Source organism: Anguilla rostrata, chromosome 19 (assembly GCF_018555375.3).
Source record: "Anguilla rostrata isolate EN2019 chromosome 19, ASM1855537v3, whole genome shotgun sequence".
In the NCBI taxonomy this organism is placed as follows: Eukaryota; Metazoa; Chordata; class Actinopteri; order Anguilliformes; family Anguillidae; genus Anguilla; species Anguilla rostrata.
The window spans coordinates 7,753,651-7,771,181 of record NC_057951.1 but is presented as its reverse complement, the minus strand read 5'-3'; the positions used below and the strand labels follow the sequence as shown (position 1 = coordinate 7,771,181).

At 46.8% G+C, this 17,531-nt stretch overlaps 2 protein-coding genes across 2 annotated transcripts; one reads left to right on the top strand and one right to left on the bottom strand.

Annotated features, from left to right (window-relative positions):
* The first annotated feature begins 340 nt into the window (after positions 1 to 340).
* Positions 341 to 9,143, top strand: LOC135245465 (bestrophin-3-like). Its single transcript, XM_064318508.1, has 10 exons — positions 341 to 769; positions 1,017 to 1,177; positions 2,183 to 2,277; positions 2,726 to 2,959; positions 4,207 to 4,361; positions 4,948 to 5,025; positions 5,982 to 6,134; positions 7,326 to 7,406; positions 7,555 to 7,706; positions 7,879 to 9,143. Exons 2-10 carry the CDS (start codon positions 1,026 to 1,028, stop codon positions 8,678 to 8,680), a joined length of 1,902 nt encoding a protein of 633 aa, XP_064174578.1. The 5' UTR covers positions 341 to 769; positions 1,017 to 1,025; the 3' UTR covers positions 8,681 to 9,143.
* Positions 9,130 to 16,135, bottom strand: nots (nothepsin). Its single transcript, XM_064318509.1, has 9 exons — positions 15,890 to 16,135; positions 14,638 to 14,815; positions 13,326 to 13,443; positions 12,402 to 12,520; positions 11,607 to 11,806; positions 11,288 to 11,413; positions 11,013 to 11,157; positions 10,693 to 10,791; positions 9,130 to 9,571 (listed from the first exon to the last, which is right to left on the bottom strand). The coding sequence occupies exons 1-9, from the start codon at positions 15,970 to 15,972 to the stop codon at positions 9,368 to 9,370; spliced, it is 1,272 nt and encodes a 423-aa protein (XP_064174579.1). The 5' UTR covers positions 15,973 to 16,135; the 3' UTR covers positions 9,130 to 9,367.
* Positions 16,136 to 17,531: the final 1,396 nt, after the last annotated feature.

Below are 17,531 nucleotides of genomic sequence, written 5' to 3'. Positions count from 1 at the left end.
CCATACCAGGGCAAATGCCATCTCGGATAAATTAATTTCTGTGTATTTAAGTTATATAATTGGTGTCATGCAAGTAAGGCTTTAAAAAAATCACAACTGAATGATAATAAATTTAGTTCAGAACCAACTTGTTCCTTTGGACCAACATTTTCATGTGATTTCCAGTGTAGAAGTGATTGGTCATATTACTGAAACAACGAATAAGACATTAAACAGTACATTTAGTAAAGTACTTTTTGCTATTGGATTTCTTTGACATTAATGTTCAAGATGTCTTCAGTTGATAGATCGAATGATTACATTTGAACTGAGACCTATTTATTCTCTCTCTCTCTCTCTCTCTCTCTCTCTCTCTCTCTCTTTCTCTCTCTCTCTCTCTCACACACACACACACACACACACACACACACAATTTGTCTCGGTGATCATTGTTCAAAAGCTGGGGTTCTCTTCGTTTTGGGGATTTTCTGCGACTAGAAGTAATTCTGTACATGCACGGTATGGTCTGGCGAGTCCACTGGAGGACCTTGCAGTTTACAGTCGTGTGCCCAAGGTCAACAAGTAGTTGCAAGTAAATTTAGCAAGAGCAATCTCAGCAAATGTTTTGTGCGTTCGTTCCATGGCACGGGCACACATCTCTTCGTGCTCGTAATGTTGGCAATAACAGAACGCTAAATCCAGCAGCCTAAGCCGTCACTCCTGAGGGTTCACACTTGACTCATCACCTTGGAAATACAACAGCGCGCGCTTTGTGATGTAGGGTGTTCAGGTAAGGGGGAATATATTTTTTAAAATACATATAATATACATAACACATTTTAATGATAAAATTTGTATGATAAAAATAAATCAAATAGGCTATCCTGTGTTGCAATATCAACTATTGATCCTCAGCCAGAACAACGGCACTATAAAAACGGATTGAGTTGAGATCCGACAGCCTACTCTATTATCACTATTTGATTATTTATGACTGCGTTCAAATAATTCAAACCTAATGGCTTTATTTTTTACAGTAACTGAAGATGACGGTGACTTACTCCAGTAAGGTTGCCAATGCTACCTTCTTCGGTTTCCATAGATTATTGCTCCGTTGGAAAGGCAGTATCTACAAACTTCTCTACCGAGAGTTTATCGTTTTCGCTGTTTTGTACAGTCTGCTAAGCATCGTCTACAGGTAGCGGACAATTTATCTTACCTGTATGTCTGTGTTTTGCATTTGGGCTCTGACTGTTTCGAGTGTAATAACAAGAGGCTGATGTTTGTCGGGGAATGATCATACCTATTTTACAAAAGGCGCATGTTCATTACAATGGCCCGTACAAGCTCAAGACTTTCTAATGCTGTAATGTACAAAACATTTTATTTGTGATAACGTGTTTAAATTTGTATCTATTTGAGGTCTCTGTGATAACCAGTTTTGCATGCAGGCCTACTTTATTTTGCCGCTGAAAAGTATTCCATAGTTAATTTCAGTGTCATTAAAAACTACATCATCAACAACAACAACAAAAAAAACCCAATTATGTTTATGTCTTCAGAGATATGAAATGAATTATTAATATGGGATGTGAAAATCAATTGCCAATGAATAATTTGAATGTAGTATTTGTTGGCTCTTCAATATACAAATACTAGGCTACTTGAGTTTAACAAACTTGAGTTCAGATGGAAATAATTCATTTACAGTATTTCCATCATCGGTTTTGTTATTGAATTCAAAATATAACATTATTTTGCTTACATGCATTCCCTTGCGGTTAATGGTTTAAATATTGTCATAACCTGTGCAGGGTCAGATGTAGGCTATGTAACGGTACATTTCCTGGTGGACTTACTGGCAATTGTAATTATAGGGGATTTGTAACTTCGCAGTAAAATCATATACTGTACTTCAATGGCCTCAGCATACACCAATTTATGTTACAGCCTACTTGTCAATCTGGGTTTGAAATTTATAAACTATACATTGTTCTGTTAATAATGGAAACCTTCATATTCATGTTCTATAATATGCATGTTTAAGTTGGGGTAAAATTTACTGAAATTAGGACAAACTTAATTTTTTGTTTGTTTATTTGTTTACTCCACTGTGTTTGTATGCTGTTCTGATAATAAGCAGCATACATCACACACACGAGAAAATAAGTTAACCGCATCCCTCTATCTCTCTTCCCCAAAGGCTCGTTCTTTCAGACGCGCAAAAACGATACTTTGAAAAGTTGTCGCTATATTGTGATAGATATGCGGAGCAAATCCCGGTGACGTTCGTTCTGGGTAAGTTGACCGTCTCGCAGGCCGAGGCACGCCGAAACTTCCGCCTGAGGGCCGAGCCGACCAAGCTCGATGACGCTGTGCGCCTGTAACTGTGCTGGTGGGCGCGCGAGGCTGATTTAGTGTCTGTCCAAGCAGGATTTCCTACAGCTGTTCTCTGGTTTTTGCTTTCCAGTGTGAATCCTCCTTTTGCGTGGCCTGTGCTTGTGAGGACAGTGGTTGGGGTTCAGCAAGCTCACCAATTGTTTTCAGCTGGGCTGCTGGGTGGCTCATTCGATAAGGCACTGGTTCTCAATCTTGGTCCTGGGGGCGCTTGTGCATGCTGGGTTTTGCTACAGCCAATAATTTGTGACCCGTGGACTTCCCGCCTCTGGCCGCAACCAAAAAAAGCTGAGCCCCCCCCGCCCTCCCCTTGCCCCCCCTCCCCTCCATGGTCTCCTTCCTTCCGCAGGCTTCTATGTGACGCTGGTGGTGAACCGCTGGTGGAACCAGTTTGTGAACCTGCCGTGGCCGGACCGGCTGATGTACCTCATCTCCAGCTGCGTGCACGGGCGCGACGAGCAGGGCCGCCTGCTGCGGCGGACGCTCATGCGCTACGTCAACCTCACCTCCCTGCTCATCTTCCGCTCCGTCAGCACCGCCGTCTGCAAGCGCTTCCCCACCATGGACCACGTGGTGGAGGCAGGTAGGGCCGGGGACGGGACGGGACAGGAGAGGCGGAAAACCAGCAGTTCTTGGCCCTTAAGGACTGTGATTTCAGTGACAGGGATAGCGGGTGGGGCCTGGGTTTGGGATGGTGGCCCATAGGTGGGGAAGCTTAGGGTGTAACTGTATATCAGGTTAGAAAACTTCTGCTTTCAAATCTGACACAGCCAGGGAAAGCAGTGGCAGAGGGGAAACTCTTCTACCATGCGACGCTAATTCGAGATCACTTCCTGTCCCCCTTTGGGGAGCCGGTCCTTAATCCCTTACGGCCTAGCGAGCACTCTGTTATGAATCGGCCACTGCCCGGTTCCTCTTCAGCCCTCACGTGGGGGGGGGGCAGTTCGCTGGCAGGGGGCTCTGGGTCGTCTCGGTTACGCTGTCCCAGTCATGTGTCACGCTCGCCTACCCCACAGCAGGATTAACTATAAATATCGTCTTGGGTAAATGACCGAACGCGGGCTAATCCGTCAGCGCCCAGGACATGCAGGTGGCATCATTATTTCCAGCTCACCAGTGTTTAATGGGTACCCAGTCGTCCGTGGCAACCGGTATCAAGTATAGCCGTGGGGACTGGGTCCCTGTCTTCCTCCACGGTTTGATTTATTTGTTTTCCTCGGTTTGCTGGAACACGACAATGGACAATGTAACCAGCACCTACTGAATCAATACAACCTGATTTGTGTTAACGTTACGTGCACCAGAATTTAGCTTTGTTGCTAAATAGCCAGCTTGAGCTACACAGTTCGTTTTTCTTTCTTCATGGCAGATTCTTCCCTTGGATTTTAAATGCAGTGGACACCAGGTTCTGTCCATTAGAAATGATTGGTCAAAGGTGACTGGTGACGCACGCTGCATAGGAAAATGTTTTGTTATTTCAACTATAACAGCGTACATATGAGTCCAATAGAGGATATATGTACTCTGTAAGAGTTGAATTGACAATGATCATTTTACTGTGTGCAGGAGGCTCTTCCAAATTGACAGGGGGCGCTAGGTTGATAGGACAGTCCTATCAACACATTCAAGCATTCCAAACTGTGAATTTTGGGGATAAGTGAAATGGTGTTGAATGTTGGAACTGTACTGGAGGGCGAAAAATTTGTCCTGGTCACAATCGTACTGTGAAGCAGGAGCTTTGATGAGTAGCACAACAGAATGCTCTCCATGGAAACAGCTCTGTGATTGACAGGCCCCATAGAAACGTGTCTCGCTCTCACGCCCTCACAGGCTTCATGACTGCAGAGGAGAGGAAGACCTTTGAAAACCTCAAGTCCCCTCATCTCAAGTACTGGGTGCCTGTGGTGTGGTTCACTAACCTGGCCTCCAAAGCCAGGAAGGAGGGTCGCATCCAGGACAGTGTGGATCTGCAGACCATCCTAAATGTGAGTCTGCAAAACAGCCAATCAACTCCACCTGCAGCACAGCCAATCACCTTCAGCTGCAGCCTAACCAATCACCTTCAGCTGCAGCACAGCCAGTCACAATGGGGTCCGTCTTTCACTATTTTAGACTGACAGCAGCACTGTGCGGCCCTGATCAGTGTTAAACTGCAGCATGCCTCATGTTCGCGTCCCTAGACCACAGAGCTGCATGACAACTGGAACAGCTAATCCAGGTAATAACCTATTTGGACTGCTGTTCCAGTTATTACGCAGTTCTGTGGTCTTAGGGTTTAAGCCCAAGGTTAAAACCCCAGCTAAATACGCTGCAGTTGACCCAGAGAGCTAAAGTAAGTGGGGTGACACTCTGTACGTTCACTTGAAGCAGAACTTGTCACGTGTCGGTCTCTGACAATAATGATCGTGTTCAGAGGAAGTGAGAGTAAGGTAGAAAAGAGAAACTGACAAACAGATAGTGGAGTCTGGTTTTGAAATGGTGGGACCAAGATCATGCATGTTCTCATTTTACTTATGACAACAGCAAGGTCAACTCTAGTTGTGTCTTACATTTTGTTTTATGATGATTCAGGAAATGAACCATTTCAGGACGTGGTGCTCCACTCTGTTTGGCTATGACTGGGTGGGGATCCCGCTGGTCTACACGCAGGTAAGAATGCAGCCTGCATATGTCTCATTCAGTTCTAGTCCCCACCGTCAAAGGTCAAGAGCACACCAAGAACAAGGACCAATCAGGAGCCATTAAAAATGAGTGGCATCACAAAGCCAGATGCACTGCCGTGTCTGATTCACGGTGTTCTAACAGACAGTGCCTTTCCCCCTTTTACGGAGCGCGCTCAGTGCCAGCCAGCTGCATATAGCCTGCGTTATGCACCTCATACCTGGCATTCACCTGCTATTTACATCGCCAGACATGCCAACTATCTGACCACAGGGAAGGCCAGTACAGCAGATCCATGGCCGTTCATACACAGGAACACTATGACTGTAAGGGTCACAGAGACACAGCTACAGTCTGGGGTAAACATGAGGGTGAAAAAAAACAACATGGCTGACTTCAAGGGTAGAATGTACGCAGATACTGTATGCTGCAGACTGGAGAGGGGGCGGGGCCTGGTCTTGGGGGGTGGGGCTTGGCCTGGAGAAGGGGTAATGACGAGCCAAGCCTGCATAGTGTTAAATTAGCACAATGAGGGTTTGGCTCGTTATCATTCCCAAAGCAATTCACCTCAGTCTTTAATTTGACCAGATGAAAAAATGTTTTTGCCTCTTTTTATGTAATGAAATATAGCACAGTGCATATGTGGGACTTATTCTTTATGGCATGCATAACTATTTCTGACACAGTGTCACTTAAAAGGGTAAATAATCCCTCAAAACATGACAAGTGTAATTAATAAAAAAGGGAGCTTATTAAAATTGTGCAATTGCAAAAAAAAGTAATAAAATAAATATGAGAAGTGTAATTAATAAAAAAGAAAGCTTGTTAAAATTGTGGGATTGCAACTGTGGTTGGAAGAGAACCCCAGCATGCACAGGGGTCCCCCTGTGTGAGATCAGATGCTTTGACTCTCTCACCTGCGTGCGCTGCATCCGTCTCCCCAGGTGGTGACTCTGGCCGTCTACACCTTCTTCTTCGCCTGCATAATCGGGCGCCAGTTCCTGGACCCCAAGCTGGGCTACCCGGGTCACGACCTGGACCTGTACGTGCCCGTCTTCACCCTGCTGCAGTTCTTCTTCTACTCCGGCTGGCTGAAGGTTTTTTTAAAAAAATGTTTATTTAATTTAAATGTACTATGGCAGGGCCGGCCAACTCTGTTCCTGGGGATCAACTGCTCGGTAGGTTTTTGTTTCTCTCCTAACTCGGCACACCTGATTCTACCAATTAGCAACTCAGTGAGATCTCTAGCTGTTGAATCAGATGTGCCTAATCAGGGTTGGAGTGAAAACCCACAGGATAGAGCTCCAGGAGCAGGGCTGGGTAGCGCTGTATTACGGTATGGGCAGTGTGAAGACAGGTGGCAGCCCTGCTCAGCATTTGCTGTGAAGCGTTAGAACATCTTGGTAATACATTTAGCATTAGCACAGGGCCCCCGGAGACCAAACACAGTCCTGCTACTGAGTGACCTTAGCAACCACTATCATCAGCAGGAGCCTCATATGTTTAAATATAACCACACTTACCACACACGTGCGCACACACACACGTACGCACGCACACACGCGCGATTATGACCGTGACACACCCAGTACTGAATCAGACGCAAACTGCTGCAACGCCGTGCCAAACTGCAGCGTATAAACATGACCTGGAGCAGGATAATGAGACCCTCTGTCCAGAGTCTGGAGGCAGATGAGAACCAGACAGAAAAACCCCACCCACCGAGGACACAAACAGTCGCAGAAACAACCACCCGCACAAATTATACACACACCAGGCCTGTAATAACCAGGCTCACTCCAGTAAGTAGGTGTGTGCTTATCAACAACCGGGCACGTCGCGAAGCTGTCGAAACAAATGAACTTCACATGCAAAACCGGCCAGCGTCGCCAAAGCTGCAGTTACATGCGCTGGGATGTTGCCCTGGATTACATCATACATTTGCTGCACACTATCTCACATTGTATAGATTGTTACAGCAATTCATAATTTCCAATCAGTTCACTTACAACCACCTTAAAATAGTGGTTTTATCTGAAAGGACTGCACAAATTAAACTTTTTTGCAATAAAAAAGAGTTGGCCTTCTTTAGGGTGTCGTCTCACAATATGAGCACATATATTTATAGATACCCATGCAACCAACCAGCCAGGTGGGTCCATTCCCCACATCACCTTCACCTGCAGGTCAAAAGGGCACAGGGAACATGCCATGGAATAATACATCAGGAAAAGTATGTCACACAGAAATACATTTCCAACAATGCCTTGCGTCTGTGCTCCTGTCAGGTGGCAGAGCAGCTTATTAACCCCTTTGGAGAGGATGATGATGACTTTGAGGCCAACTGGTGCATTGACAGAAATCTGCAGGTTTGTGAACAGAACGGAGTGCCGACTACAGCCACTGTGTGCCAATGCTAATCCTAGCCCTGCCCAGATAGAGCATTAAATGTTAGCGTGTTAGCGTGGTGGCACATTTGAGTGGTGTATGGTTGCAACCCCGCCCCCTCTGGGTCAGGTGTCCCTGATGGCGGTGGACGAGATGCACATGAACATTCCGCGCATGACCAAGGACATCTACTGGAACGACTCCGACCTGCGGCCCCCGTACACCCTGGCAGCAGCCGACTACTGCATCCCCTCTTTCCTGGGCTCTACCACCGACATGGGGTGAGGAGACACACACACACAATTATACACACACACACCCTTCGCACACAGTACACACACACACACATTACATATATACACACACACACATAAACACACACACACGCACGCACACACACTGAACCAGCTGTGCTATATCAGACCCTCCCTGTTCTGCCCTGTGGTGCTCCAGTCTCTCGGAGGTCCTGCACAACGAGGATGTGGAGTCACATGACTTCCGGCACCGGCGGCAGGAGTCGGTTCTGGGGCGGGTGCGGCGGCTCCTGAGCGTGCAGGAAGTGCCGGACCTGGCCCGCTCCACCCGGCCCAACTTCAAGCGCCACAGCAGCGACGTCTCCAGCGTCTTCTTCCCCTACTGCCCCGAGGACCACATCCACCCCAGGCCCCACCTCCTCCACCCCTCCCACGCCCCGCTGGACACCCTGGCCCCCGTGCGGGAGGTGAGCGTCACCCCCTCCACCTCGGACGTCCAGCCCGACTCGCCCGCCGTCGCCGGGGTCCCCGAGGTCGTGGTCACCCCCCCACAACAGGCCCCCAACGGGCACAAGCTCGACCCCGGCACCGCCGCCAAACCCGCCCCAGCTCCAGCCCCAGCCCCTGAGCCCGCCCCAGAGCCCGCCCGGGACCGGAGCAGAGAGGCGTCCCCCGAATCGCTGGACCGCGGCGTCCGGGGGCAGACCGCCCCGCCGAGCCTCAGCCCGACCCAGACCGGGCCCCGCAAGTTCCGCTGGACCGTCCCCGGCGACCGGGGCAAGCTGCCGCGCCGCCACTTCTCCTGGCAGCCCTCCTGCAGCTCGCTGCAGGGTCTCCACAGCCCCAAGGGCCTGGTGCGGAAGAGAGGCCTAGCCACAGCCTCCCGCTTTCCTGACGGGGCGCCCCACGCAGAGGACCAGCCGGCGGGGCTCCCGGAGACCGACATCCTGGAGTCGCTCGGCAACCACCTGGCCAAAGAGGAGCCCTCCCAGACCTCCTAGCCTTAATGCTAATGCTGCCAGCCCCTGACCATGTAGAAGTAGACTCGTTTTCAACTATTTAAGAAAAAAGCGACCTGTCATTTTTTTTTATTGTATATTTTTTCACTGTTCTATTTTTCACTCTCTATTCCAGCCTTACTGTATCTCTCAGCCCTAATCTTACCCGTTCCGACTGCTATGTTTATAGGATGCGCACATCGTACGGATGTCCCACTTGTAAGATGTGCGATAATAAAATACAGTTTCACAACATCCCAGTCTCTTTCAGGAAGAACCCATTGCAGTAATACTGTAAGATAATTCACTAAAACAGTCAAAAAAAAGTGACAAAATTACTCTGCCACAAATGATTGCTTATTAGCTCAAATGTTAAATGTCGAACTGTTTTTTTTTAAAAAAAACAATCATTAATAAAGTCTTGCTGAACAAGAAAAGGATAGACACTGTCCAGCAATTACAACCACTTTGGAGACACTGTTTTATTGTTCTTTTCTTGAGTATCGTGGGCAGGGGGGAGTGGGAGCAACGGGACAACATGACACATGTTTCACACAACATCTTCAAAGGCCGTAAACAGCATATCAATTTTACAATTTAGAAGAGGTTGTACAAAACAGTTAGGCTAAGCTGTGTCTCGATCAACGTTCACAATGAGCCTCAGTTCCGGTCACTGAACCATTTTTGGGTTTAAATTATTTCTGGGGTTAAAGGCCGTTTTGGGGGGGGTGCCTGTCGGGCCTGCGCGAGACCCACCCGGTCCTGGCCGCGGTCGAAGACTGTGTAGAACTCGGCGAGGAAGACGTCTCCCAGGATCCAGAAGGGCCCGACGGGGGAGGGGACGTCCACGGCCTGGAACCCGCTGAAGCAGACCTCGCGGCTGCCCACCGTCTCCTGCCCCGAGGAAGAGGAAGAGGAGGAGGCGCTCACTCCCGCGTCAATCAATCAATCAATCAAACTGAGTGACACCTCGGTCATAACAGATATCAGTCATAGCACGCTCAGCCAATCAGACCGCAAGCTCACTCATGCTATGAATCAGCCATGAATACACAGAAGGAGAGACTCAGGGGAAGTGTTTGGTTCCATTTTGTGTGTAGCGAACAAAATGTCCTCATCAGCCATCAAATTGCCATTGACTGCAATGTCCTAATAGCTACTAAGTGTCAATCTCATGATAAAATTTATGATGTATGGTAGTCCTTATGGTCTCTGTTATTTATCCGGTGATAAAACCAAAGAATGTTGCTCAACCCAATTAATTAAATCTTGCTTGGATTTTGGCCCCAGCCACTCATAATACTAAATCTGCTGTATCTTTTAATTCAGATATATTGGACTGTCAGTCATCTGGAGGTATAGTATAGCTCTGGCAAACTTTTTTTTCCTACGGTTATATTTAAAAATGAATTAACAGAAGCAAACAAATGTAAAATTACAACCATTACATCAGACAGTTTACCTACCACTTTTCTAAAACCAATAATAAGTAATTACCTCATGCTTACTTTGCATTTCTATGGTCTAAGGCCAGGTCTGCCCAGTTCTATTCCTGGAGATCTAAAATGTCATGTAGGTTTTCATTTCAACTCTTATTTGGCACACCTGATTCTGCTCATTAGCAACTCAACGAGATGTTGAATAAGGTGGAGCTTTATTAGGGTCAGAGTGAAAACTTACAGGACAATAGATCTCCAGGAACAGGGTTTGGCAACCCTGCCCTAAACTATAAGAGGGAAGCCTTGTGGTGGTAGGTTTTAGGGCATTTATTGGTAAATGCTGCCACCTACAGTTAAAAACACAAAATTGCACTACAACGCCAATAAAAAAAATAAATAATAATAATTTAGTTTGGTTTGCGTTACAAGCCCTCGTTGGCATTTGGGCTGAAGTACGGACGTCCCTGACACAGCTGATTCAATTTTCTAATATTTATTAAATAAGATATTTTATAAAAATGTGTCCAGTGCGGTCCATGTGAGGTGGCCGAGACCAGGGGTGCTGAGGGAACCAACCTTCCGGACGTAGGACTCGGCAGAGAGCGCAAACTCCACCCCGCCAATCGTGAAGGCCACCTGGGGCAGGCTGGAGAGCCTGGCGCAGTCAATCAGGTACTGACAGGCGAGAGAGAGAGTCAACGCACACAGGCACACCTATCAAAAACTACAGAGCTATTAAGCACAGGAAGAACAGGAAAGCATATCTGCACAGACAGTAGGTTTAGCACAGGTAGAACAGGACAAGCAGTATCTGCACAGACCCTGAGTTTAGCACAGGTAGAGCAGAAAAGCGTATCTGCGCAGACGGCTGTGCGCAGCTGCGCAGGTGTTCTCACTTCTCCGATGGAGGTGGGCGTGGCTCCGATGAGCTGCTGGAGGACCAGGATGTCGCTGGACGGGCCACTGATGACCGAGGTGCCCGTGTCCACGATGGCCTGGCAGCCCTGGGGACAGAAGGCCACTGTGCCCTGGACCTTAACGCTGCCGTTATAGAAAAGATGTGAGTTTAACACTGCCCTTACAGAGAGGATGTGAGTTTAGCTCTGCCGTTACAGAGAGGACATGAGTTTAGCACTGCCCTTACACAGAGGTTGTGCGTTTACAGTCTTACTTGTCCATCATGATCTGCCAGTAGCCCTTCTGAGTGACAGGCACCCAGGTGAGGGGGCCGCTGTACAGGGCCTCATCCAACCCCCCCAGCAAGAGCTCCCCTTCCGGCTCGGCGGTGTTCTTCTTCCTGAGGAGAACCAGCCCATTATCACCAAGATTCAGAGTCATAGCCCTGTGATACAGTTAACAACTGGGCCACTCTGATTGGGTCATTTGAGGGTAATGAACAAAAAGCTATGACTGACTGATATGTCAGATAGTATGATTATGTGACCCTGTTACGTTACCATAAAAGGGCAATGCCTAGTGGCCCCGCCCACCTGCTGAGGTAGAAGGAGAACACGGGCTGCTCCACCAGCATCTGGGCCATCAGGTTGTCGAAAACGGGGGTTTCCGCCGCCTCGGACAGGGAGGGGTACCCCAGGCCCAGGACCCCGTCGAACCGCACGATGACGAAGACGAAGCCCGGCTCGTACACCGACTCCCCAAACTCCTGATTCGCCAGTGACACGTTCCCGACCTGAACACGGGAGGGAGACGACAGACACCCATCAGTGTTCAGTGTTCAGTGTTCAGTGTTCAGTCACCTCTACACCCAGGGCCTGATTTACTAAGACCTTTAGCACGTGAAAAACTTTTTATCACACTCAAAACTAGTGGTCTAGGAGCCCTGTTTCACCCAGTGTATTAGACACTTTGATTACGGTAAGGTTTCCATTTCCATCGCAATTTTCCACAAAAGTATTGTATGTGAACTTATAACACAGTGTGAATTAAGCACGTGTATAGTGCAACCTATGTTGCACTGGAAGGATATGAGCTAAATAATACAAAAATAAAATGAATGCTAATACAAGCAGAGTTCTAATATTAATGATTGTTTCTGTTTCTTTCTGTTTCTGTTCATTTGCTGCAAGACTAAGGATCATTATATGAGGTTAACTCTTGGGAACATTTTACTATAAATACATACTTTTCTAAACCGTCTCATTCACACACACAGTCACAGAGTGAGACACAGGTGCTGTTTCATGCCTGTGCTTCTCACTTGTGCTAAAGCTGTGTCACTGTGAGTAAACACGGAGCCGACGCAGGTGCTGCGAAGGCCAGGTTACCTGCAGCACGTCCTTGGCCATCACGCCCAGCAGGTGGCCAGACCCGTAGTGGATAGAGAAGATCCTGCCATCGTGGGAGTAGGTGCTCGATTCAAAGGCCTTGAATCTGTGGTGCATCACTGTGCAGAGGGAGAGAGACCACAGGGTGACCGAAGATGGATCGGCTGTTCATTTATTTATGTTGCTGAAATACATTTTCACATTCTTAGCCTGATTGAAATGACCATCTTCCTTTTTAATTATGTAGCTGAGTTGCTTGAAAATTCAAGAACTGAGAGGTTCACACCCTGGTCCTTAAGTCTTAAAAGTAGCCTTATTGTTTTGTGCTGTCATTTACTGATGTAACTCTGGTGTGTTATGAAGCAGTGCTGTAATGCTTTTTTACAGTGATATGATGCTGATATACAGTACAGAGATGATAATGTACTGTGATGCAGTGCTGTGATGCGGATATATAGTACAGAGATCATATACTGTGATGCTGATATACGGTACAGAGATAAAATACTGTGATGCTTATTCACAGTGCAAAGATAATATCCAGTGATGCAGTGCTGTGATGCTGATATACAGTACAGAGATAGTATACTGTGATGCTGATATACAGTACAGAGATAGTCTACTGTGATGCTGATATACAGTACAGAGATAGTCTACTGTGATGCTGATATACAGTACAGAGATAGTCTACTGTGATACTGATATACAGTACAGAGATAGTCTACTGTGATACTGATATACAGTACAGAGATAGTCTACTGTGATGCTGATATACAGTACAGAGATAGTCTACTGTGATGCTGATATACAGTACAGAGATAGTCTACTGTGATGCTGATATACAGTACAGAGATAGTCTACTGTGATGCTGATATACAGTCCAGAGATAGTCTACTGTGATGCTGATATACGGTTCAAGCTCACCGCAGGCCTCGCTGATGCAGTACGAGGAGGGGACCCACAGGTCCGCGGATCCCGTGTCGAAGACGACGGTGAAGTTCTGCGCCGGCATTCCCAAGCTTATTTCACCGTAATACTGAGCCTGGAGATCACAACCAGATCAGAACAACGGTCACAAGAGGATTCCCTCTCTGCTATTAAATCCACTTATGCTGGTTTACAGCTGTTGTGTGAGGGTCAATCTTTGTTGACACTCACACAACAAGCACACAGTTACAGGGACAATGTGAATGTATTTATCATGTGCATTCACCACCATAGACAGTGAGGGTAGCCATGGCACACATTAGGGCCCAGGAATAGTCTTTAAGCCATCCACAGCGATGCAGGGCACACCAATTTGACAAAATAAAGAATAACAGCAATTTGGTGTAGTATGCAGTTTGACCGGCAGGTGGGAGCATTTACACATAAATCTCTACACTCTTCAGAACCAGAGCCTCTGCCTGCCAGCCTTGCACTGGTTAATGCAACTCATATGAGCAAATGTGAATGTTCTAATTATGGTTTTGTAGTTCTTCCAATGACCTTTGGTATGCACTTATTGTACGTCGCTTTGGATAAAAGCGTCTGCCAAATGAATGTAATGTAATTAAAGTTTTCATCAAGATAAGTGTTTGGTAAATGATTTGACCTAAAGGTTGCAGTTTTAAGTGTGCTTGCTGTTTCCTTCTTTCTTTTGAAGTCACTGAACATTCCCCATTTTTTGTGTGTTTGGGACAGAAGGTGGCAGCATTTGCATGAAAATTGTACTCCCCCAAATCCTCCATAAGCTAACACAAGAATTCCACCTCATAGCTCTGAAATGTATAAATTAATGAACAAATATGAATCATACATAAATTATATATGATTGTTAAATTATATATTATTATATGATATTAATTGTTCATTAATATATACCCAGTTTCTGGCCCTTAACCCTTTAAGGTGTGAGGTCACAAATATATGATTAGAATGCTCTTAACTGAAAATTCTAATGCTGATCTGGCAATCACTACTGGTAACTGAAAGCAGTGGAGTTCTAGAACACAGACTTGTAATTTTGAAAAAAAAAAAAAACATTCCAAAAAACTCTCTTCAAAGGGTTAAGGAAAGTTTGTGGACAAGGCTGCCATACTTGGAGCACTGCCCCGTGTATCACAATGCTGTTGAGTGTTGGCACACATTACGCAGAGAGCCCAGGGGAATGGACGTGCACAGTTAGCGGTTAGCGTAGGCGTCGCTGGGTTATCAGCAGTGTGGCGCAGGGACAGACAGACGGACACGCGCTCACGTCCATGAAGTTGTAGAGCCTCTCGGTGCTGGTGCCGAGCCTCACGGCGGAGCTCGACGGGAGGCACTGGGAGTACCGCCGGCTGAAGACGTCAGGCTGCCGCTCCCGCAGGAAGGCCTCCAGCCTCTGGGCGGAGCGCAGCTCAGAGCGGAGGGACGTGAAACGCCGCAGGGGGATTCTGGGAAAGTCACATGACACTACAGCGGTCAGGGGGGAACAGATTTCATAAACCAATTGGATTATCCCACTTAGTAATCACTGACGCTTCTGTCTCTAATGTTGAAACTGAAACTTTAAATCTGGCGTAGCTTATAAATTATTCATGAAGGGGCGTGACAAATGGAAAAACCATGGCAACGGATATTACTGTCTCTGGGCAGAGCTCCTCATGAATATTCATAAACTGCAACGGAGCACAGGAACCACCTGCGACCAACCACAGGCTTCTAGAGACAGGAAGTACGTTGGCCAGGAGGAATGCAGGTTCTGACCATCTGGTTAGTGTACAGAATCTGTGCTGGCGTTGGTGGGCTCCAGAGTGTTTATGATACCTGCTGGTGAGGGCAGTGACATTCCACTGGGTACAAAAGGGCACACCCAGTTTGAGGGCTGTAGGGTTAGAGCAGGGCATGATGCCCTCACTGCATCCAAACCACTCCAAAGCCCTTCAAAAGGTTTAAAATAACCCTAATAAGATAATGATGGAGATGTTTCTGTATTTGTAGCCAAGCTGTAGCACAGATTTACATTTCCCTACGCCAGAAAGCTGCAGCCCTGCTCCCGGACAGTTGCAGTCTCTGCTGCTATTGTTTGTAACTCATCTGGTTTCTTGGGAGTAAATTTTATTGCTGATTTCAAGGTGAAAACAAAAGCCAGCAGCTCTTGAGCCTGTATCACAAAGCAGGATTAGTGAGTTAGCCGTATTACTGCGCTGAGTAAAACCCAAAACATCACTTCTTACTGCAGTCTACGTTCCAGATTTGGGATGGGTTCTGAGTTTTACTCAATGCAGTTTTCCAGCTAACTCAGTAATCCTTCTTTGTGATACAAGCCCCAGAACTTCAGACCACTGGACTACAAAACAACGAATCGTCACCTGACCTACAGTACCTGGATAAAATAGGTAAAAAATAAAAAATAAAACAACCTCTGTATAATATCAAAAATACAAAAGATATAAATGTTTCCTGGAAGACATTAATGAGGCCTATACGGCTATGTGGGAATGATCTAGAAGAGAAGCTGTTCTTACCTTAATAGCCCATGAACAGGCACAGCAAAGCACAGCAGAACCACAGGTATCCACCTCATGCTGGAACGTCTGTCCACCTTCATCTGTCTGTCAGTCAGTCAGTCAGTCAGTCCCACCACCAAGTCTCCTGACAGCCACCTAAGGGGGTGTGGCCTGGCCCAGTCAGTATTTGAGGGCAGAGTTTATTCTCCACCTAGACGATGTGTGTCCAGGTGGTACAACGTTTGTGTGTGTGTGTTTCAAAATTAACCAGCGCTCCTTATAATCTCACTGTTACCCCTGGTGACATGTATCTTTGGAGACAGTTTGAAATCTAGCCCTAATCCCAGAATGCATTTGTTTTACTGGCGTACTAAATAAGCCCTTCCATATTTTGATGTTGTATGAAGCCCCATCTGAATATATATTTTTGACACATGTTCCAGCTGTGTTATCTTATGAAACGCTGACCTGCTCTGTAAACGAGCAGGTGAGGTCATCATGACCCAGCCGACCAGATGCCCTTTAGTTAACATTAATAATCAACCGGGTTTTCAAATGGCCTTGTGAGCCATTTCAAACATACTCATTGAAACTGAAAACTTTTTAGAACAGGTTCTGATTCTAATCATGTGGAAAATAAATAAAATTATCAGTGATCTGCTAATTAACATTATTCCTGTAATATAAACTGTGCATAGAGACTGGCATTTATAGGCAATAACTGACAAGTAGAAAAGTATAATAATGGAAAAACGAATGGTAAACAAAAAAAAAATTGTTAATCCAACAAAATATCAGAAATATATTTTTATGCAATTTTTCTTTTCTCATTTTTGTAAGTGGCCCATGTACCATTTTAACTTATCAAATATGGACTGCAAAATAAATAAACAGATAATTTGTAGTTGAGTTGGGAAACCTGCTGGACATGGAGGAGAGCCAGAGGCTGGGTACACCGAGCAATACAACTGTCATGAATAAAACCACATTATTCTTCCCCTGCTCAGAGGAAATGCGACATTTATTGTGAGCTTTTTCCATTGTAATTTCAGTGTAAATGCTGCACTCATATAAATGTGTTAAATCATTTAAATAACATATTTGAGCATATGTTTGGCTTCATTTGTGTCACTGATTATGCAGGTCCTGGGGACCCCAGGTTGGGAGAGAGAGAGCGATAGAGAGAGAGCAGGTGAGCTTGTTGAGCAGGTATCTGTCAGGGCGTCCCAAAGAGGGAGCAGCCAGTGAGGAAGGGGGAAAGCCCCCTGTGGGACTGACGATTTCCAGGCGTTCTCCGGTATTCCAATCCTCCCCCCAACTCTACCGCCCCCACCCCCACCCCCACCCAAAAGCTGTCCCCACCGCCAACACCAAGTCTGTGTTCCACTCCTACACTGAGCAGTTTGCGCCAGCAGCACCATGGGCCGGGCCCGTCCCGTGACGATGGGGGAGGGGGGTGCGAAGGCTTGCCCCTCTGCCGGTTCCCGCAGCGCCCCTGGGGTGGTGACAGCGCCTGGCTGGCCGTCGCGGGTTCCAGGAATAATTTTACAGACGAGGGCCACTCCAGCGGCCCCTGATAAAGCCAGCCGGGGGGGTGGGGGCGGGGGCAGGGACACAGCAGTATCACGGCCGGACCCCCCCTGGTCCTCCATCGCCAGAC